This window comes from Salmo salar, chromosome ssa29 (assembly GCF_905237065.1).
Source record: "Salmo salar chromosome ssa29, Ssal_v3.1, whole genome shotgun sequence".
NCBI classification, from domain to species: Eukaryota; Metazoa; Chordata; class Actinopteri; order Salmoniformes; family Salmonidae; genus Salmo; species Salmo salar.
Genome location: NC_059470.1, coordinates 2,873,534 through 2,897,813, shown reverse-complemented (window position 1 = coordinate 2,897,813; position 24,280 = coordinate 2,873,534). Strand labels below are relative to the sequence as shown.

The 24,280-nt window shown below is 41.4% G+C and overlaps 1 protein-coding gene across 4 annotated transcripts in view; it reads right to left on the bottom strand.

Moving 5' to 3' along the window:
- The window catches only part of LOC106590044 (supervillin), a 167,760-nt gene extending 155,336 nt beyond the window's left edge, over window positions 1–12,424 (bottom strand). For all 4 annotated transcript variants that reach the window (XM_045710631.1, XM_045710634.1, XM_045710635.1 and 1 more), the window contains exon 1: window positions 12,044–12,424. In XM_045710631.1, the coding sequence (XP_045566587.1) occupies window positions 12,044–12,173 (130 nt within the window). In that variant the 5' untranslated portion in view covers window positions 12,174–12,424. The remainder of the gene's footprint in view (window positions 1–12,043) is intronic.
- Window positions 12,425–24,280: the final 11,856 nt, after the last annotated feature.

Genomic DNA, 24,280 nt, shown 5'->3' with positions numbered 1-24,280 from the left:
AAAAGACTTCTACTCCCAAGCTATATTACTGCTAAATATTTAAAATATCTACCCGGACTATCTGCATTGAGCCCCTTTGCAGTAATTATTTTGACTCATCACATACGCTGCTGCTTATAATCTATCCTGTTGCCTAGTCACTTTACCCCTACCAAAATGCACATACCTACCTCAATGACTTTGTACCCCTGCACATTGACTCTGTACTGGTACTCAGTGTATGACACAAAGTTATCGTTAATCTTGTGTATTTATTTGACGTGGTATCTTTCTATTATCCTTCTATTTTTCTTTGCATTGTTGGGAAAGGCTCGTAAGTAAACATTTCAATGTTAGTTTACCAAACTTGAAACAAATAAAATGTTAATTGAAGTCACTCACTTAGACATCATATGAACATGGCATTTCATAGCAAAATGTGTAGAACTATAAAAACAGGAACATTCTCTCCATCCAATGGCTAAATTAGTATAATCACATTACATTTGTTTTAAAACTGCTAAGTTTTATCTCTGCCACATGGTAAAACGTGTAGAATTGCAGGACATGAACTTTAAAGCAGAAAATATTTCTCTCCGCCATCAAAAGGGGGGGTCACTAAAATGTTTTGCCTGCACGGTGGAGATTATATGGTAATACTGGTAATCAAAATGTGTTGTTTGGTGTCAAGTAATATGGCCACGAATTGATTGTGTGTAATTTTATGCTAACTTTAAAAAACATCTATTGTTTCAAGAGCCTAAAAACTACACTGAACAAAAATATAAATGTAACATGTAAAGTGTTGGTCCCATGTTTCATGAGCTGAAATAAAAGATTGCATACAAACAAAAAGCTTATTTCGCTCAACTTTCGCACACAAATTTGTTTACATCCCTGTTAGTGAGCATTTCTCCTTTGCCAAGATAATCCATCCACCTGGCAGGTGTGGCATATCAAGAAGCTGATTAAACAGCATGATCATTACACAGGTGCACCTTGTGCTGGGGACAATAAAAGAACACTAAAATGTGCAGTTGTCACAGCACAATGCCACCGATGTCTCAAGTTGAGGGAGCGTGCAATTGGAATGCTGAAGGCAAATGTCCACCAGAGCTGTTGCCAGATAATTGAATGTTAATTTATCTACCATAAGCCGCCTCCAACGTCGTTTTAGAGAATTTGGCAGCATGTCCAACCGGCCTCACAACCGCAGACCACGTGTAACAACGCCAGCCCAGGACCTCCATATCCGGCTTCTTCACCTGCGGGATCGTCAGAGACCAGTCCACCCGGAAAGCTGATGAAACTGTGGGTTTGCACAACCAAAGATCAAAAACCGTCTCAGGGAAGCTCATTTGCATCCTCACCAGGGTCTTGACTTGACAGCAGTTCGTCATCGTAACCGACTTTGATGGCCACTGGCACGCTGGAGATGTTCTCGTCACGGATGAATCCCGGTTTCAACTGTATGGCAGACAGCGTATGGCGATGTGTGAGCAAGCAGTTTGCTTTTGTCAATGTTGTGAACAGAGTGCCCCATGGTGGGGGTGAAGTTATGGTATGGGCAGACATGGCAATTTGAATGCACAGAGATACCGTGACAAGATCCTGAGGCCCAATGTCGTGCAATTCATCCGCCGCCATCACCTCCTGTTTTGGCATGATAATTCACGGCCCCATGTCGCAAGGATCTGTATACAGTTCCTGGAAGCTAAAAATGTCCCAGTTCTTTCATGGCCTGCATACTCAGACATGTCACCCATTGAGCATGTTTGGGATGCTCTGGATCGATGTGTAGGACAGCGTGTTCCAGTTCCCGCCAATATTCAGCAACTTCGCACAGCTATTAAAGGCGTGGGAAAAAAATCCACAGGCACAATCAACAGCCTGATCAACTCTATGCGAAGGAGATGTTTCGCGCTGCATGAGGCAAATGGTGGTCACACCAGATACAGACTGGTTTTCTGATCCACGCATTCATGTGAACTACTGTATATAGATTAGGCCCTAATTATTTCATTTCAATTGACAGATTTCCTTGTATGAACTGTAACTCTGTAAATATTTTTGGGGCATGTTGCATTTATAAGAAGCTATTGTTTACCTTTTATTTTTCTAAATAAATTATGTCAATTTGTTCTGCTAGCTGCCCACCACTCTGAATATAATTTGTCCCCTCCAAGCCCAAAAGTGTAAGCACCCCTGATTTATAAAGTGCACTACATTTGACCAGAGCCTACAGTTGTGGTGGGTCTAACATTTGAAGTTCATATACCCAACCTCACACTTCTTCCACTTGTATGACTCACTATGAGACAGACCAGTCCACAGTGAAACAACCTCCCCCAAACCAATAATGCTCACTAGACAGATTTATATCCCCCCAATTTCCATCAATTACAAACCCTAAGCCAGCTCATTCGTCCAAGGTCTCGGAGTCTGAAAGGATGTGGGCAGCAATGGTCAATGTTGCCATATCTGTTCTGTCAAGTCTTGAGCTGCAGTCCAGTAGATAAACTAAACTCAACTTACAGACGGTAGGCAATTTAGGACACTAAAGACTTAGGACACGAAAGAGGCCGTTCTACTGACTCAAAAAAACGCCAAAAGAAAGATGCCCAGGGTCCCTGCTCATCTGTGTGAACGTGCCTTAGACATGCTACAAGAAGGCATGAGGACTGCAGATGTGGGCAGGGCAATAAATTGCAATGTCCGTACTGTGAGACACCTAAGACAGCGCTACAGGGAGACATGACAGACAGCTGTTCGTCCTCGCAGTGGCAGAACATGTGTAACAACACCTGCACAGGATCAGTACATCCGAACATCACACCTGCGGGACAGGTACAGGATGGCAACAACAACTGCCCAAGTTACACCAGGAATGCACAATCCCTCCATCAGTGCTCAGATTGTCCGCAATAGGCTGAGAGAGGCTGGACTGATGTCTTGTAGAGGCCTGTTGTAAGTCAGGTCCTCACCAGACGTCACCGGCAACAACGTCGCCTATAAGCACAAACCCACCGTCGCTGGACCAGACAGGACTGCCAAAAAGTGCTCTTCACTGACGAGTCGCGGTTTTGTCTCACCAGGGGTGATGGTCGGATTTGCGTTAATCGTCAAAGGAATGAGCTTTACGAGGCCTGTACTCTGGAGCGGGATCGATTGGGAGGTAGAGGGTCCAGTCATGGTCTGGGCCGGTGTGTCACAGCATCATCGGACTGAGCTTGTTGTCATTGCAGGCAATCTCAACGCTGTGCGTTACAGGGAAGACATCCTCCTCCCTCATGTGGTACCCATCCTGCAGGCTCAACCTGACATGACCCTCCAGCATGACAATGCCACCAGCCATACTGCTCGTTCTGTGTTTGATTTCCTACAAGACAGGAATGTCAGTGTTCTGCCATGGCCAGCGAAGAGCCCGGATCTCAATCCCATTGAGCACATCTGGGACCCATTGGATCGGAGGGTGAGGGCTAGGGCCATTTCACTCCAGAAATGTCCGGGATCTTGCAGGTGCCTTGGTAGAAGAGTGGGGTAACATCTTACAGCAAGAACTGTCAAATCTGGTGCAGTCCATAAGGAGGAGATGCACTTCAGTACTTAATGCAGCTGGTGACCACACCAGATACTGAATGTTTCTTTTGATTTTGACCCCCCCTTTGTTCAGGGACACATTATTCAATTTCTGTTAGCCACATGTCTGTGGAACTTGTTCAGTTTATGTCTCAGTTGTTGAATCTTGCTAACTCCATACAAATATTTACACATGTTAAGTTTGCTGAAAATAAACGCAGTTGACAGTGAGAGGACTTTTCTTTTTTTGCTGAGTTTAGGTCTGACATGCTCATCTGACTATAGGATATGGGTTCAAAACGGAGTCCAGAACTATTTTAGTAAAGATTTAACATAATATCTCCACCGCATCCCCATACATACAACATGACCAGTTCCAGTTAGAACTGCTGGGGGAAAAAGGTTACATTAAAAGGGGGTTAGTGAGTTACGTCTTTGTGTTTGTGGATAGTGGGGGTGTTTGGTCATGGCCCAAAAAGACCGTCAGACTTTGGAGGACACGGTAATTGAAAAATCATGTGGAGATTCCATGCTGCATGGGCTGGGCTTTAGGCTGAGGCTCGTACACACACACACACACAGCTCGGATAACCCTTCTGAAAAAACAGAGAACCCCCCCCTTACATCCAGCAGCAGCAGTGGGGGGGAGTGTAATGTTTAGATCCCTACTCCACATGGCTGAGGTCTGTTGTTGATCCACCAACTGCATCACCGTGGAGACATGCCACAAAAGATGTCATTGAAAAATGTAGCGAATGACTGACATACCTGAAACAGTGAAAGAGAGCTACATAGAGAGAGGCTTTCTAGAGTTGAAGACAGCCATGACCCCAGCAAGATGATTTAACCATCTTCCTACTGTGAGAACTAGAGCCCGCAGGCTATACAGTCAACCTCAGTGAAGCATATAGGCCTAGTACTCCACCCTGGCAAGAGGTGCTTTCTTAGCAGGAGGTGATTTTCTGACTTTCATCCCAGGTTCAGAGCGTAGGGGAAAGCTGACATAACAAACCTACTATGAACACCTGCTATACAGTCCCTCTTTCACAATGTTTTGATGCTTTAGTCTAATCTAAGATCTCAATGTGATTTATGGCAGAGGCAGACACCAGCAACCGTTTATGCAGTGATCATCAGTCATTCCAACCCAAACATCTGAGTGCCTGCCAGCCTGAAACCCAGGAACTGTTTAATTGCCTTTGTCCCTCACATTAGTGAACACTTAAAGTAGATAATGTGTGTGCAAACTCCAGATTTCTTGGGGTAGGGAGGGAAATAATATGGCTTGCAAATAGCATTTAGTCCCATAAATGTGAATACCGCACAAATGAATGGGCCTGGAATTATGGCACTCAGGATTTTCCTGGATTTATGAATGTCTTCAATGAGATACACCGTTTTCATTATCTTTTACAAAACGTTTGGTTACCATGCACTAATGAACATGACCCTGCCGTTAGCCCAGGGCTGGTCGAGCACCAGGCCCTCTACTGCACCTCCCCTGCAATGCTGCTGCTGTTCAGTAGCTTCAAAGCAGATCAGGAATGCCCTGTTACCTCTTGGAAAAGTAATCTACTCTAGATAACACCATGCAGTTCCTCAACATACTCACAGCAAACCAATTGAGTTCATGTGGTTGGTTTTATGTGATAACTTGGGTGGAATTGAGAATAATTATTTCTGTACATAGTTGTAAATTGCTTGGGGAGATTTCAGGATTAACATCCGACCTGCTATAGCATTATTCATACATTGTATTTTGGATATTGTTGTACTTTTGGAGAACACACAGAGAGGTGTTGTTTGAGGGATTTTATACAACGAGTGGGTCTAATCCTGAATGCTGACTGGTTAAAAGCTCATTCCAGCCGGTGTCTATTCCACAAGTTACCACCAGCTAAATCTATGAAGGCAAAATACCCACTTACTCCATTACAGCTGATCCACTGTCTCAACAGCCCAGCCAGGCAATTTATAAACTTGCTCTCCACTCATAAAAAGCCTCTAGACATTATCTCACATTTCTTTTTAACTAACATTTAATTTAACAGTGGAAATTTGTATAAAACTTGCTGTCTGTCTCTCCGACATTTGCAACATTGTAATTCGATCCACCGCTGTCCCATAGTAATGAGCGTGTCGGGAGTCAGGATGAGAGACAGGCAGGCAGCTTTTCTCAGCCAGTCGAAATAATGAATCAGTATATATATATATATATATCACACACAAAGATCTATCTATAGAAAACAAGTAGAACAAAATGAAGGGCAACTAGTTTGCAGTCTTTCCAGCTTTAGTTTGAAGTGATTGTGTTAGATGTGTTGTTGGCTAGCTCCACTGAGCAACAGTGTCCTGACGAGAGAGCACATTTTCTATGCCAGGCAAAATCGCGCCTCATTAGCTCATTGTTATGGATGTATCCAAATAAATGTCACTAGAAAACAGCTTGAACAAACACAAATGCAGCTCCGTTGCTGTTATTCTGGCGCATTACTTTTTGACATGACTAAGTTAGCCGTAGTTGGCTAGCTAGCAAGCAAGGGATAAGAACATTACCAGCCAGTATGGCAATGGAACATTTAAAGCGAACGACTGGGTCGCGTCAATACAGTAGATACAGAACAAAACACTGAACAACGACCAGCCGGCTTGGGTAGGACCCCTAGGTTTGTGTCGGGACTATATCTTGTGGAAGGATAAAATGGTATGAATAACTTCATCAAAATAATGTTTAATGAAAATGTGTAAATTATTATTTGAATATGTTGGTAACCCATTGTATAAAAGTGATAATGCCCTCGAAGCCGGTGTTTGGAGGATATATTGGCACTTGGCCTTGTCTCGGGCCTAACAACACCCGTGGCAATATATCCTCCAAATACCAGCTTCTCAGGCATTATCATTTAAACATTCTGTACGTATCAATCAACATTGTTTATGAGATGTTTTACACACATCACCATGGCAACAAAGCCCACCCGAAACATTATCCTCTCATCCATCGCATAACTTCATCAGAACCTAATAGAGAGAGAGGAGCCAGAGGGACCACAGCACAGGGTGAGTCCTCCTGGTCAAAAGTAACGCACTATATAGGGAACGAGGTGCCTTTTGGGACGCACACAGTCATTATGGCATCATCCTGCTCTGTATCTCTGCTGCTTTAAGGCTACATTAGACAGGTGGAGACCCTCTTCACCAAACACCGACTCATTCTTCACAACAGAGGAGACAGAGCAGAGCAAACGTCCAACATCAGGGCACTCAATGTGCTTCCAATCCCCACAACAAGAGGGTCTGTGTTGGAGGAGGAGAGGAGGCTGAGGGCCTGTGAACCCCAACAGACTATGTAACCACGGCTACAGCAGAGCAGTTCCTCACTGAAACAGAGGTTGGAACTCTGGATACACATACTGGGCTGACAGGCAAACACAAAGGTTGCATCCCAAATGGCACCCTCTTCCCTATACAGTGCACTAGTTATGACCAGAGCCCTATGGGCCCTTATCAAAAGTAGTTCACAATAGGGTGCCATTTGGGAACACATTCAGAGAGCCCGAGTATTAGTCCGACGATGTTGGCTTATACTGGGGGGGTTCATAGATAATCATCCCCAGGTGTGAAGGGGCTAGATCAGTCCAGGCCAGCTATGGCATTATGGGATGGATGGACTGTGATGGTCAAGGGACTAAGATGGGTCCAGTTGCCAAGGTGATACAATGGTCATATAACAACACCATGCGTCTCTCAAATGGTACCCAAACAACTTTTTGGACTGGTCAAAAGTAGTGCACTATATAGGGAAAAGGCTACCATTTGGGACAGCGGTTAGGCTCTCCTGTTTCTACCACCACACCACAGACAATTAGGGAGTCATCCAAAACAGTGCTTACCATGCAGTCATACTATGGCCTAGCTCCAGTCATCGCTTTCATCTGACGCCATATTACTAATCCTCTGTTAGTCTTCAGTTCAACAGACAGCGCTACAGATGTCGGGGCGGCAGGCAGCCTATCGGTTAAGAGAGTTGAGCCAGTAACCGAAAGGTCGCTGGTTCGAATCCCTGAGCCGACTAAGCACTTTATTACAATTGCTTCTGAAAGTCGCTCTGGATAAGAGTGTCTGCAAGACGTCAGCAAGTAAAAGGAGCTGATCTTGGACTACAGGAAATGGAGGGCCGAGCACATTCTCATTCACAATCAATGTGGCTGTATTGGAGCATGTCGAGAGCTTCAAGTTCCTTGGTGTCCACATCACTAAGGATCTATCATGGTCCAAACATATCAACACAGTCATGAAGAGGGCACAACAACTCCTCCTCCCCCTCAGGAGGCTGAAAAGATTTGGCATGGGCACTTTATTACAATTGCTTCTGAAAGTCGCTCTGGATAAGAGTGTCTGCAAGACGTCAGCAAGTAAAAGGAGCTGATCTTGGACTACAGGAAATGGAGGGCCGAGCACATTCTCATTCACAATCAATGTGGCTGTATTGGAGCATGTCGAGAGCTTCAAGTTCCTTGGTGTCCACATCACTGAGCCGACGAGCCTCAAAACGTTATACAGCTGCACCGTGGAGAGCATCTTGACTGGCTGCATCACCGCTTGGTGTAGTAACTGCTTGGCATCTGACCTCAAGGCGCTACACAGGGCAGTGCGTAAGGCCCAGTATATGTGGGCTGAGCTCCCTGCCACCCATACCAGGCGGTGTCAGAGTAAGGCCCTAAAAATGTTCAAAGACTCCAGCCACCCAAGTCATAGACTGTTCTCTCTGCTACCACACAGCAAGTGATACCGATGCACCAACCAACAGGACCCTGAACAACTTCTACCACAAAACTGAGACTGCCAAATAGTTATCTGCATTCACCCTTTTTGCACTAACTTTGACTCATCACTTACGCTGCTGCTACTTTTTATTTTCTATCCTGTCACATAGTCACTTTATTCCTAGTTATATGTACATATCTACCTCAATTACCTTGTAGCCCTGCACATCTACTCAGTACTGGTACCCCATGTATATATCCAAGTTATCATTACTTGTGTATTTATTATTACTTTTCTAATTTTCTTTCTCTGCATTGTGGGAAGTGCCCGTGAATATGCATTTCACTGTTAGTCGACACCTGTTGTAATTGTATTTGAAATGACTAAAATGTAAGTCAAGGACAACCCCAGTGGCTGATTTCAGTGGTGAAATATGGTGCCAATGAACTTGTATGGAGTAGAGAGGAAGATAAACGAATAACAGTTCAAATGTTAATGGACGAACATCTCTGGGAAAAACATGTGACTCATCCTCAAATGACTCAGTTTCAACTCATCCTGTTTTATTAAAGTTATTATCCTGATTTTTTTTCTCTCAAAGATGAATATAAAGTTGTTTCTTTAGCAATAATTTATTCCATAAGGTTGTCAGATCAATTCTGAGAGTAAACAAACCAAGGATACATTTTGTAATAGTCCAGAAAATAAAAAGCGAATAATTTGCAGACATCATAACATGGAAATTCAGCGAGACAGATTGACATCACTTCTTGACTGACTGTTAAAGAGAGAGAAAAAAAAAGTATTTACTGCTACTTCACTGCATGCTTGTGGTGCTTTCCTAACCTGACAGTACAGTTGCTTGGGGTACAAACATAGAAATAGAATCTCCTTCTAGTTCAGTGGTAGAAACGTCATCGTTATCAGCATCACATTGTTTGCAAAACTGCCCCATAGGATGGGGCCCTGGTCAAAATGTGTGCACTATATAGAGAATAGGGTGCCATTTGGGACGTAACCACAATCTTCTCCAGTTACTATGGAGAATCAAGGCTGGGTAAGTAGTGACTGCACCACCCATTCCTTAGTAATAAGATCATATCACAAAGGAAGGTAAATACTAGTAATAATATGGCCCTCATCACCCCAGCCCAGCCATCCATCCCATTCCCCTATACTGATCAAGAATGATGCTTTCATCTCTGACTGAGGTCAAGCTACAAACACGAGAGGAAAGTATTAGCCTTCAAGACCACTTCCAAGTGTGAAGTAGTACAACAACATAAAGCTCTAATATAATAGGAAGAGGGAGTCTTTGTAATTATACTACGGAGTAGTTCTTTATTTTGGCAGGTACTGTTATACCTACGCTACAGTACCTGCCAAATAAGGAGGAATAACATAGCACTCTAGTTTATTGGTCTCAGTGTTCTACCTTGAACTTGGACCGACAACAACGCCGTCTGAAATTAGTTTATGAAAACAGGCCTAATGAGCATTGAGTCCTACATATACAGCAGTCAGTCAGTTAGCAACATGCTCAAGAGCAAGACAGAAAGAGGACATGCGATCAGAGAGACTTACAGTAGAATGGACTTGTGTCCCAAATGGCAGTATTCTCTACAGTGCCTTCAGAAAGTATTCACACCCTTTGACTTATTCCAAGTTGTTGTGTTACAGCCTGAATCCTCACCCATCTACACACAATACCAAAGTGAAAACATGCTTTTCAAAATGTTTGCAAATTTGTTGAAAATGAAATAAAGAAAAGTATGTACATGTAACCGATGTGAAATGGCTAGTTAGTTAGCGGTGGTGCGCACTAATAGCGTTTCAATCAGTGACGTCACTCGCTCTGAGACCTGAAGTGGTTGTTCCCCTTGCGTTGCAAGGGCCGCGGCTTTTGTGGCGCGATGGGTAACGATGCTTCGTGGGGTGTCAGTTGTTGATGTGTGCAAGGGTCCCTGGTTCGAGCCCAGGTTGGGGTGAAGAGAGGGACGGAACCTACACTGTTACATACACACACCCGAGTCAATACTTTGTTGAAGCACCTTGGCAGCAATTATAGCTGTGAGTCTTTCTGGGTAAGTCTAAGAGCTTCCCACACCTGGATTGTGCAACACTTGCCCATTAAGCTCTCAAATTGGTTGTTGATCATTGCTAGACAACCATTTTCAGGTCTTGCCATAGATTTTAAAGTAGATGTGTGAAAACTGTAACTCAGCCACTCAGGGAAATTCACTGTCTTCTTGGTAAGCAACTCCATTGTAGACTTGGCCTTGTGTTTTAGGTTATTATCCTGCTGAAAGGTGAATCCATCTCCTAGTGTCTGGTGGAAAGCAGACTGAACCAGGTTTTCCTTTAGGATTTTGCCTGTGCTTAACTCCATTCTGTTTCTTTTTTTATCCAGAAAAACTCCCCAGTCCTTAACGATTACAAGCATACCCATAACATGAGGCAGCCACCACCCTAAACTTATTTAGGCTTGCTATAACTAAGGGCTTGAATACTTATTGAATCAAGACATTTCAACTTTTCATTTTGTATTAATTTGAAAACAATTTCCAAAAACATAATTCCACTGACATTATGGGTATATTTTGTAAAGGCCAGTGACAAATCTCAATTGAATCCATTTTAAGTTCAGGCTGTAACAACAAATGTACTTAGGTAACTGATGGGCATTAAACCTAGGTAAACCCCATCCATAGGCCTATATACACAAAAGTATGTGGACAACACTTCAAATTAGTGCATTCGGCTACTCCAGCACACACCAGTTGCTGACAGGTGTATAAAACCGAGCACACGGCCATGCAATCTCCATAGACAAACATTGGCAGTAGAATGGTCCGTACCGAAGAGCTCAGTGACTTTCAACGTGGCACCTCATAGGATGCCATCTTTCCAACAAGTCAGTTCTTCAAATTTCTGCCGTGCTAGAGCTGCCTTTGCGAACTGTATGTGCTGTTATTGTGTGTGTTCATGATGTTGTGTTTATCACAAAGCCTCAAAAGAAGAGGCTGCTAAGTGCAGAATGAGGTCCAGCTTGTGTGTATGGCTTTAGGTGTAGACCACAGCAAAGAACATCAACATATAACATGCAGTCTTTTCTCCCAAGATATATAGGCTACCTGCCTATTGTTAGGCCCATTCCCCTGGACTCCAGTCCTGGATGCTGAGGTATTAGGTGACATGTTGTTTGGGTAATGTTCAAAAATGTTCTACTAACAAAATTTCACTTTCATTATGGGGTATTGTGTGTATATCAGTGACACAAAATCTCAATGTAAATCAATGTTAAATTCCGTCTGTAACAACAAGATTTGGAAAAAGTAAAGGGGGTGTATATTTTATGGAAAAGAGATGTATGTTTCTGGATGATGCACCATCCTGCCTTGTTGACAACATGATCGAAAGTGCAGATTACAGTTCGATTCAAATTTGCCGATTCACGTGCCATAGATCCGTGCAACGCGGCTCAGGTTAATTGAACAATCAGGGCATGTTCCAAATGTGACGTGATAGATAGCGTACAGTGCGCAATCAAAGGGGAGCGCTGCATGTTTTTGTTGCACTACTGTGCAATGTTAATTGATTGATTGCACTTATGAACAAAACTAACAGCCCAACAAAGAATGCGTTGAAACATTAACATTTTTAAATTTTTAAATTAGTCATTTGGTGAGAGGAAAAACAATCCGTGAAATGAACTTACCAATGCCACTGTTGAATTTTAAACGATATGACAAGTTATGGCTGATGTCCCCGAATATTCTGATGTGAAAGTTATTTATTTGTCCACTGCTATTTCTAACAAACGCTAATGTTTGCGAGAGAAATCTCATCAGGCGTTACTATACATTTGAACATCATTTTCCCGAAGTATTTAGAATGTCAACTCTCCACACGCTCTAATGCATTATTCAAAGTCATCTTCAATCACCTAAGATCGCCTACTGTTTCTTTTAGAAAAGTAAATACGAACGCTGTCCGGAGAGAAACTGACGATTCCGAGTAGTCTTGCTCAATTGCAAACTCTCGTTGTATAGGAACGCAAGTACGACTGTAATTCACTTTCGCCTGCTTGCAAACTTCTCCACTGTTGCCTTGTGCTCGTAGTTTCCGGACAACATTAACCATTTCTTAAAGGAGCAGACCTATCAGGGCATGATCCAAAGCTGTGGCGACTTTGCAAAGCCACTCAAAGTCACCTGTATTGAGTAGACACACCACTTGAACCAACAAACATAATCATTCAGATTAGCCAGGTTGAAAAGGAACCAAAGTGTATCTATTTTTGTTTTCCACACACACACACACACACACACACACACACACACACACACACACACACACACACACACACACACACACACACACACACGACCAGCAGGGGAGAGGCAAAGTGCCTTGGCCTGAAATGACTGATGGGGTCAATATGATTCCAATGGACAATCAATGGTCAGTCTTAGTTAATGGAATGCACTAGACCAGACCAGAGGTCCTCTTTCCATTACAATGTCCATAAATAAACCAGAACATTCACGCTGCACTATACTCAGACACTGCCAGTCTGTCACACACTTTACATTGCTGTCTCTGTGGTATGTACTGTACTATTGGCCAGGGAAACATTGACACATTAGGACATACAGCATCACCTTCCAACATAATGACTGTGTATGGAAACAAAACAAAAAACAATCAATCTATTTTATGTTACTCATGCCCTTACTATTTGTCTATATTTTCCCATCAGTGGGATTTGAATCCCTGTCCACCCTGTCCACTCCACTGGGCAGAGAGTCTCATCTTGGCCAAGGACAGGTAACCAGGGGAGGGGGGTGTTGCTAGGAGCAACCAGCTGGTTGCAAACAAATGGAGTCTTCAGTCATAGTCATGTCTTTGGATGGGGCCCTTATTAGTCAGAGGGTAACACTTTACATTAAGGTATACACTTTAAAGGGATGTATAAGTACATATACATGGTGAATAAACAGAATATACAGACAATGAATATAATATAGAAGAATTTACACATAATCTACATACAGTATAATACAGCTATCATGGCTATACACTACTTTAAATATTATTATTATTTTTACCTTAATTTAACTAGGCAAGTCAGTTAAGAACAAATTCTTATTTACAATGACAGCCTACCAAAAGGCAAAATGCCTCCTGCGGTGACGGGGGCTGGGAGAAAATTTTAAAAAATTAAAAAAATCAGACAAAACACACATCACGACAAGAGACACCACAACACTACATAAAGAGAGACCTAAGGCAACAACATAGCATGGCAGCAACACATGAAAACATTTCATGGTAGCATCACAACTCGACAACAACATGGTAGCAACACAACATGGTAGGAGGACAAAACATGGTACAAGCATTAATGGGCACAGACAACGGCACAAAGGACAAGAAGGTAGAGACATCAATACAGTATGCGAAGCAGCCACAATTATCAGTAGGAGTGTCCATGATGGAGTCTTTAAATGAAGAGATGGAGATAAAGTCATTTTTATCTGAATATCAAATCATTTCTGGGTAACAATCAATTACCTTAATGTGATTATTTTCAATTAAAATGGTCAAAAATAAACAAAAATAGCTTCTTAGCTAAAAGCAATTTCTCAAGTAAGAATTTTGCTAGGACTGTCTGGGAGTGGTCTGAGTGAGGGACATAATTGGAGCAGCCTAATGGAAGGGATATGTAACCTGAAAACTAGCTGTTACTGGCAGAGATGTTTGAAACTCTCTTTGTTATTGGTCTATTAACTTAAAGCAACTGTCCAGTGTTTCCAGGTTTCTACGAAATATGACCTAGAATTAAATACAATATGAGTTAAAATGTGTAACTAAGTATGTTAAACAGCTTTTCTTTGTTGGAATGGTGTGGGCGTACCCCAACAACAGAACGGTGTAGGCGTATATACCAGTCATTAAAAATGTTCATGCAAGTAGACCTCTGATTGGCCAGCTCATCTTCCTCAGGACAATGACATACTTCCTCAGGAGAATGTTTGAGAATTGAGGATGTTTGAGAATGTTTGAGGTTGGGTTTTTGAGGTGTTTTTATGCTTTGGCCACACATATGAGTATAGGATGAGTTAACAACATTATTTGGGTATGAGTCAACAGAATATTAACTTTTACTTTAAACTGCCTAGTGATGTCCCCAGGCAGGCCAAAACTCCACCCATTCAAAACAAGCTGAATTTTCAAACAGCTCTTACATTATTGGAATTTTCACAATTTCACAGTATTATTCCAACCTCATAGTGTGAAAATATCATATAAAACCCAGGAAAATCACATTTCTGATTGTGCAGGACCTTTAAGAATTATTTTATAAGTCCTTATACCAAAGCATATCAAAGTGTATCCTTATATCAAAGTGTTACCAGTAGGGGTACTTAGCGAAAGTATTCAGTTAATCCATATACCGTAGTTAGGGCAATTATATTACAAAGTTATGTATTGCTGTGGTTTTGATGGCATTACTCATTCTGGGAATTATATTATGCAGATGACATGGTGGCATAGATAGAGGACCCTTTGTTTGCAGGGAATTATAATTCCAAAGAAAATTGGTCCTTATGTTACATAGCAAGCGCTATCAAAATGGCATGACAATAAACAATAACAAGAGATCACAGGGAAATTATACATAATAGAGTCAAGGCATGGAATAAATACATATGATAGATTACAAATTACAGTAAATCTGAGACCAACGTGTCTCAGCTATGAAAGGATGGAGAGACAGACAGATGTTGTCATTTCCTTCATGTCACTGTGACCTTCTTATGTTGCGGTGCTGATATGAAAGATTTCTTGGAGCCTGATGGACTGTGTGTGTGTGTGTGTGTGTGTGTGTGTGTGTGTGTGTGTGTGTGTGTGTGTGTGTGTGTGTGTGTGTGTGTGTGTGTGTGTGTGTGTGTGTGTGTGTGTGTGTGTGTGTGTGCGTGTGTGCGTGCGTGTGTGTCCCAAATGGCATCCTATTCCTTATATAATGCACTACTTTTGACAACAGCCCTATGAGCCCTGTTTAAAAGTAGTGCACTATAAAGGGAACAGGGTGCCATTTTGGACTCACCCTGTGTTTCTAAATCCACCCTAAATCTGAAAGAAATATAGCCAGTTAGATGCCATAAATAAGGCCAGCCTTCAAAGCTATGGCTCTCATGCGGATAAGGAGCAGTTTGACAACAATTCCATTTGGCATTTAATACACAATAAACATACAGTATGTGTCCCACAAGCAAAGGATTTGAAGTTTTCAGCTGTGTAGGATGACATTGCACGGATGGATTTTGCATCAGTACCCAAGGTGCCTGAGCCTGAAGAGCAAAGGGAACCAGAACAGTTGAGACACTCCAAGTTACTGTGAATGTTGGATGTATGGCCTATAACATTTGAAGTGGTTCAATGGCACATGAAAGCAGCTGAATTATTAGTCAAACTGGTATAAATAATTTCAACACGGGTCCTTAGTTCCCCTCTCCATGCCCGTATAAGGTGAAAAGATGATCATAATGACATGATGTACCCAGCCAAAGAAACTGCTCATCACTTTACAGTGTCAGTAGTACCCCACCTCAACCTCTAACTAACTGAATCTGTTATCCATTCCCTCACACTAGTACTGATAAATGCGATCACTCCAATTGAACTATAGTTGTCTTTACTGACATCCATTGTGGTAGTATGGGAAGTCTCTGTCTCTCTGTCATTGTCTGAGTCACAGACACATACTGTATCTCAATGACAAAGAACAACACATATCCCAACATATATTAATAGTCTGACTGTCTGTCACCCTGAAGCTTGTCTGATAACATGTGTGTGTGTGTGTGTGTGTGTGTGTGTGTGTGTGTGTGTGTGTGTGTGTGTGTGTGTGTGTGTGTGTGTGTGTGTGTGTGTGTGTGTGTGTGTGTGTGTGTGTGACTTATTAAAGACAAGACTGGAATAGCCCGGAGCCTGGGATTCATACTCCCAGGCAGACAACAGAAGACGTCATGTACTGCAAATTACGTCTGCCAGGCTCCTTGGAACGCAACGTGTAGGTGTGTGTGTGTGTGTGTGTGTGTGTGTGTGTGTGTGTGTGTGTGTGTGTGTGTGTGTGTGTGTGTGTGTGTGTGTGTGTGTGTGTTAAATATGCCAGTCTCCTTTGAAGTGATGACTGTTTTCAGCATGTAGAAACCACTTCGGGGGTAACACAACAGACACATTACAGTATGACTGTGTCCTTGTAAAGGTTTCAAACAATTACATTCGAACAAGTCAACAACGCAGCTTTAAAAAAATATTGAGTATGCTGTCTTTGAAGAGGCCTTGTTGAATCCCTTGCTGTATAATAGTTTATTGACCGAAATATCTGACCCCTAGCAATTGTTCATATTCAACTTTTCTTGCCCTCCCTCTTTTGTGTAAACTCGTCATCACACATTTTACCTTATTGTGTAAGATTTGGTAGAACTGTGTCATTTTAACTTGTCTAGTTAAATAAAGGTTAAATAATATAAAAAATGAAAGAATCTCTCTCTCTCTCTCTGTCTCTCTCTCTTTCTCTCTCTCTCTGTCTCTGTCTCTGTCTCTGTGTCTGTGTACATGCATGTGTGCGTGCTCTCCCTCCCCATTCTGTTTCTCTCTCACTAACTGGTAAGCTCCAGTAATGAGGTCAAGCTAGCAGTAGTGGCTACACTACAATACCTCTTTCATTACAGCATTTCTACTACAGTATGTCATACAGTATGTCATGCAGTGGGCACTGTTATTATGTACCTCATATGACAGTCTCCAAATCTTATTTAGAGTCCTAAATAGAGATATATTGCTCTGATCTGATCTTTTGTTATCTCATCAAAAATTTGAAAGAAGAAGCCAACAAAGAGCACCCTATTCCTATCTGGTCAAAAGTAGTGCACTATTTACTTACTTAGTCCCCTTCGTTCCTATGTGGACCATAAGGTTTCCACGAGAGAGTGCCACTGCTGCCGATCTTTCTTTTTGTGGATGGTTTTCCATGACAGGCCACTGTCCTTTTCCCATCTGCTGTCCAGTGAAGGGCTGTCTTTGGGAATGCAGGCTCATTCATTCGGCATACATTCATTCATTCTCTCTCTCGGAGGACCTGAGCCCTAGGACTATGCCTCAGGACTACCTGGCATGATGACTCCTTGCTGTCCCCAGTCCACCTGGCCATGTTGCTGCTCCAGTTTCAACTGTTCTGCCTGCGGCTATGGAACCCTGACCTGTTCACCGGACGTGCAACCTGTCCCAGACCTGCTGTTTTCAACTCTCTAGAGACAGCAGGAGCGGTAGAGATACTCTCAATGATCGGCTATGAAAAGCCAACTGACATTTACTCTTGAGGTGCTGACTTGTTGCTCCCTCGACAACTACTGTGATTATTATTATTTGACCATGCTGGCCATTTATGAACATTTGAACATCTTGGCCATGTTCTGTTATAATCTCCACCCGGCACAGCCAGAAGAGGACTGGCCACCCCTCATAGCCTGGTTCCTCTCTAGGTTTGTTCCTAGGTTTTGGACTTTCTAGGGAGTTTTTTCTAGCCACCGTGCTTCTACACCTGCATTGCTTGCTGTTTGGGGTTTTAGGCTGGGTTTCTGTACAGCACTTTGAGATATCAGTTGATGTAAGTAGGGCTATATAAATACATTTGATTTGATCAAATTGAGATCCTACATCTGTATGTTGCTTTATTGATCCGAGTGTTGACATCCTTTTCTGAATCTCCATCATCAGTGACATTGCTGCCTAGGTAGAAGAATTCTTGAACTTCCTCGACCACTTCTCCATTTGTTAATGTGCGTGTCTGTCTTGTGGTTTTTCTTCATTTGCTTGGTTTTCTTTTAATTGATTTTCAAACAAATTTGGAGGGATGTGTTTGTGAGCTTGTCAACCTTTTCTTTCAGTTCAGATAGTCTACCGGAGAACAGGGTGATGTCATCTGCATAATCCAGGGCTTCCAGTGTTGAGTGTCCACCTGATGCACCTCTTTCTGTTTTTCAGGATCTGTGTCAGACACCAATCAATGGCTATTATGAACTGGGTGTGGGAGAGAATGCATCCTTGTTAAACACAAGTGTTCACTCCAAAACTGTTGGTTACGTGTCCATTACAGACAACCTGACAGCGAAATCAGTGTACAAGGTCTTGATGGTGTTGAGGGAGGGATTCCATAGTGGCAAAGTATTTTCCATATTCGGTGGAGACTGTCAAAGGCCATTTCAAAATCAATGAAGGTGGTGTATATGGGGCTGTTCCATTCAATACTTTGTTCCAGTATTTGGCAGAGTGTGAAGATGTGATCTGTGCAGGACCTCTCTTTTCTAAAACCGGATTGTTCTTGTCTCATATAGTCCATTATGTACTGTAGGGAATAGGGTGCCATTTGGGACGTAACCATTGACTTTAAACATTACTTTACTAAATCATGCTTAAACAAAGTTGCGAAACAATAGATATTTGTACCCAATTTGTATTTTGTTCCCCTTCGTGGACAAAGTCAGAACCCACACAAGTTATGAGGCCATTCTGAACAATACTGTATTTCCTTTCACATGACAGGTAAGAGGAGTGGCGAAGCAAAACAGATCGTGCGAAGCAAAGACAATGCTTCTGTGGAGAAAAGACAGTTTTAGGACACCCACCTCATCATTTGAAAGGCTAATCAAACACTCACATTTTTTCTCTAACCTTGAGAGGTGAAATTACTTTGAGCAAAACTTTGAGAAAATTGCTGTGGTCGACATACACTGGCCACTCATGGGCCAAAGTGTCATCCGTCCATATCACTGGCCACTCATGGGCCAATGTGTCATCCGTCCATATCTTTTGTTTTAATTCAACAAGCCTAAGACAGCAAAATTAGACATTGTTTGGGGCCAACAAGGTTCTCTAATGAGTATAATTCTGAATAAATCTGAGCTGTGATTATACAGTAATTAAGTTTGAACTTTATCCTTCCATTGTGGTGTTCTTCTGTCAGCCAGCTGCTGTTCTTTTATTTCTGTGACAGGATCAAGCAGGATTTGAGAGTTTACATCTCTGGTAACAATCACATTCGCTCTCTCTCTGTGTAGCTCTATCCCAGGAGGTGCGAACAATAGCATGGCACTGAAACGCCAGATTACAGTATATCACTGTGAACTTTACATCACTTTTTTTATGTTTTCACAAATGAAAGCACAGTGAAAGTGAGATTTTCTGAGGTAGTGCAGTTTAGCTAATGTGGTTCCCTTTGAACTGTAATGGCAACAATGTGTTTTAAAGGTGTAGTATCTAACTGAGGCTTACAAGTGCCTAAAATGGTCTTCACTATGTTCTAGAATGTAACTGCTCACTAACTTCAAGGGCTAAAGCTCCTGTACTCATCAGACCCATGACAATGCTGACGATAGTTGTCACTCCTTGGAGATCAAATGTTATTGTTCACAAGAGACACATTTAGCAGATGTTATTGTGGGTATAGCGAAATGCTTGTCTTCCTAGCTCCAACAGTGCAGTAGTATCTAACAATCCACAACAATATACATAAATCTAAAAGTAAAAGAATATCTCACTTTTTGTTCTGCTGGTGCCCCAACCGGTTAATGGATCTGGGCCTTGAGTGGATCTGACCTGAGCTGAGCGATCTGGCAGACAGGCAGTGGAATGGGAAAGGGCACATTTGGACACATATTTGTGAGTCCCAAATGGCACCCTAATCACTGAAGCCCTATGAGTCCTGGTCTAAAGTAGTACTCTATTTAGGGAATAGGGTGTCACTTGGTACGCACTTATTGAGAAGGGAGGCTGTTGGGATGAATGAGACGCGCTGTGTGTATGTTTGTGTTGACCTATTACAGGATGGATGGATGTGGGGCCTAAGGGGCAATTAATGTCCAGACTGCCTCTGTAAATGTCTCCTGTGTATTATAGTAAACTCCAGCTCGTTACTGGGCAGAACAAGCCTTTAATAGCTTTGGTAAGGTGCTTAGCTGGCAGGGGAGCAAGAATATTCAGGATAATATAAAGGGCTGCAGTATTACAGTATATACCTAGTGTCTTGATTTGAACCCTATAAAACACAGGTAATTATACACATATGTTTTACGTTTATAACTTGTTCATTGTAAAATGTATTAAACAAATAGGTTTTTAGGTTGTTGTTTTGTTAAACAAAAAATATGTGAAATCTCCTGGTTTGTGATTTTTATGAATGCTGGTATTTCATGATAATGTTCAAGATCTTGGGGAATTAACTTTGATAAAAAAAGACTTTGGAAGAAAAGTTTTAGAATACTTGCATGTGACCATAACAATTATATTGTGTTTTTTTTCTCCATTTAAACTAGCTGTGGAAATGTTGGGAGACTTCTGCATTGTATAACTGAGCATTTTATTTTGTAAAAGGTTACATTTTTTATAAAATTACAAAGAACAATGATACGAACTTACCAATAAATGTTTCCAGCTGATAGTACAAAATATTCAATAAATATTGTTCAATAAAAAGCAATTGTTCTGGTGAACAATGTCATAAACGAAAATAGGAACAACAATGTTAACTAATTACAAATTCAACTACATTGTGGGTACAGTCATATTTATTACCATTTAGTAAGATATAAACACGGCCCTTGGCATGGTCATATCAAATGTTACAACATAATACATTTACATTTAACATTGTAGTCATTTAGCAGATACTCTTATCCAGAGCGTCTTAGTTAGTGCATTCATCTTAAGATAGCTAGGTGAGACAACCACATATCACAGTCATAGTAATTGGATCTGGGCCTTGAGTCAGTGCTAGTAGGAAAAGTCAAGTTCAATTTTGATATATATTTTTTACAATAACATGTCTAACTTCCAACCAGAGACCCTATTAATTGCATACATTCTTACTGTATGTATCCAGGTAACAAAAATATTATAGAAACCTTCACAGTGTTGCCAGACAAACCTATTACATAATCATTAATGGTTGGGTCTGACGTGTGAAGCCTATAGCCAGCGACAACATATACAGTGCCTTCAGAAAGTATTCACACGCCTTGATTTTCCACATTTTGTTGTGTGACAAAGTGGGATTAAAATTGATTTTAGTCATTTTTTTCAACAATCTACACAAAATACTCTGTAATGTCAAAGTGGAAGAAAAATTCAAACATTTGTGAGAGAAAAATATATTTATGAAAAATATAACACTAATATATCTTGATTACATAAGTATTCAACCCCCTGAGTCAACAAATGTTAGAATCACCTTTGGCAGCGATAACAGCCGTGAGTCTTTCTGGGTAAGTCTCTAAGAGCTTTCCACACAGATTGTGCAACATTTGCCCATTATTATTTTCTAAATTCTTTAAGCTCTGTCAAAAATGGTTGTTGATCATTGCTAGACAACCATTTCCATGTCTTGCCATTGATTTTCAACCAGATTTAAGTCAAAACTGTAATCTGGCCACTCAAGAACATTCGCTATCTTCTTGGTAAGCAACTCCAGTGTAGATTTAGCATTGTGTTTTAGGTTATTGTCCTGCTGAAAGGTCAATTAATCTCCCAGTGTCTGTTGGAAAGCAGACTGAACCAGGTTTTCCTCTACAGTTTTGTCATTGTCGTGTGTGTAGGTGGCAGGGAAGTCAGGCGCAGGAGAAGCCAACTTGGCGAAACTGGTATAGTTTAATATTATAAAAACAAACTCCAAAAAACCAACGTACATAAAATAAACATGGGTAAACATACCCGTCGCACACCTATACAAAAATCACGAACACATAACCACAAACAATCTCCGACAAGGACATGAGGAAAAACAGAGGGTTAAATACACAGCATGTAATTAATGGGATTGGAACCAGGTGTGTAGGAAGACAAGACAAAACCAATGGAAAATGAAAAATGGATCAATGATGGCTAGAAGACCGGTGACGTCGACCTCCGAGCACCACCCGAACAAGGAGGGGCATTGACTTCGGCAGAAGTCGTGACAGGTTTTGCCTGTGCTTAACTCAATTCTGTTTCTTTTTGTTCTGAAGAACTCCCCAGTCCTTAGCGATTACAAGCGTACCCTTAACATGATACACCACTTTTCTTGAAAATATGAAGTGTGGTACTCACTAATGTGTTGTATTGGATTTGCCCAAAACATAACACTTTGTATTCTGGAAAAAAGGGAATTGCTTTGCCACATTTTTTGCAGTATTACTTTAGTGCCTTGTTGCAAACAGGATGCATGTTTTGGAATATTTTTTATTCTGTACAGGCTTCCTTCTTTTCACTCTGCCATTTAGGTTAGTACTGTGGAGTAACAACAACATTGTTGAGCCATCATCAGTTTTCTCCTATTACAGCCATTAATCTCTGTAATGGTTTTAAAGTCCCCATTGTCCTCATGGTGAAATCCCTGAGCTCTTTCCTTCCTTTCCGGCAAGTGAGTTAGGAAGGATGCCTGCATCTTTGTAGTGACTGGGTGTATTAATACACCATCCAAAGTGTAATTAATAACATCACCATGCGCAAAGGGATATTAAATATTTGCTTTTTTTAGTATTACCCATCTACCAATAGGTGCTTATCTTTGAGAGGCATTGGAAAATCTCCCTGGTCTTTGTTGTTGAATCTGTGTTTGAAATTCACTGCTCGACTGATGGACCTTACAGACAATTGTATGTGTGGGGTACAGAGATGAGGTAGTCATTCAAAAATCATGTTAAACACTATTATTGCACAAAAAGAGTCCAATGCAACTTATTATGTGACTTGTTAAGCACATTTTTAACTCCTGAACTTATTTAGGCTTGCCATTGTCACGCCCTGACCTGAGAGAGTCGTTTTTCTCTGTTTGGTTAGGTCAGGGTGTGAAATGGGGTGGGCATTCTATGTGTTGTATGTCTATGTTGTTTTTTCTTTATTGGCCGAGTATGGTTTCCAATCAGAGGCAGCTGTCATTCGTTGTCTCTGATTGGGAATCATACTTAGGCAGCCCTTTTTCCCACAGTCAGTTGTGGGATCTTGTCTTTGTGTTGCATGTGTTTGCCCGCATAGCTTTTTGTTCATTGCATTGTTTTTGCTGGTTCACATCTAGAATAAAGTATGATGAACCCAACTCACGCTGCGCCTTGGTCTACCTTTAATGACGGACATTACAGTCATATCAAAGGGGTTGAATACTTAATGACTCAAGAGATATCAGCTTTTTATTAAGTAGTAAGAATTTTGGAAAACATAATTCCACGTTGATTTTATGGCCAGTGAAAAAAAAATCTAAATGTTATCCATTTTAAATTCAGGAGGTAACATAACAAAATGTGGAAAAGTCAAGGGGTGTGAATACTTTCTGAAGGCACTAGATTACACAGAGTTTTCCCATTGAGTCACTTACAGCCTAGACTGATTGTGTCATCACCACAAACAGTGTTACTGTATTCTTCTCTATAGAGTAAAGGAATAGATTTGGTGAGTGGTTCAATCCTGGGCAGGTGAGCAAGCATTGTCTTATTAGATCATGATGATGGACTATGGTACAACTATCTATCACATGGCCTCTAACACAAGAAAAATCTATTGCTTTGTGTAATTCTTCCCCTAAAGCCACATTTGATAAGTGTTTGAGGTAGGCCTAGCCTAATCAACTACTGTCTCAGAATTTGTTATCTTGTAAATGAATGGGTGTGATTGATACATGAGAAATAACAAATGTATAACAAATGTTCTTCATCATACTTATTGTGTGTTTGTGGCCACTCACAGACAATGTGGTCCATTACATAACTGCAATTGATGTCCCTTTTCAACCTAAATATTTAGATAGAAATAAACCCAACCAAACACAATGGAAAAGCTGAATAATGTCTTGGAAAACTTAAACTGCGCAAAATGAACGATAATGACAAATATGATGAATAATGCAAAGGGTTCTGAG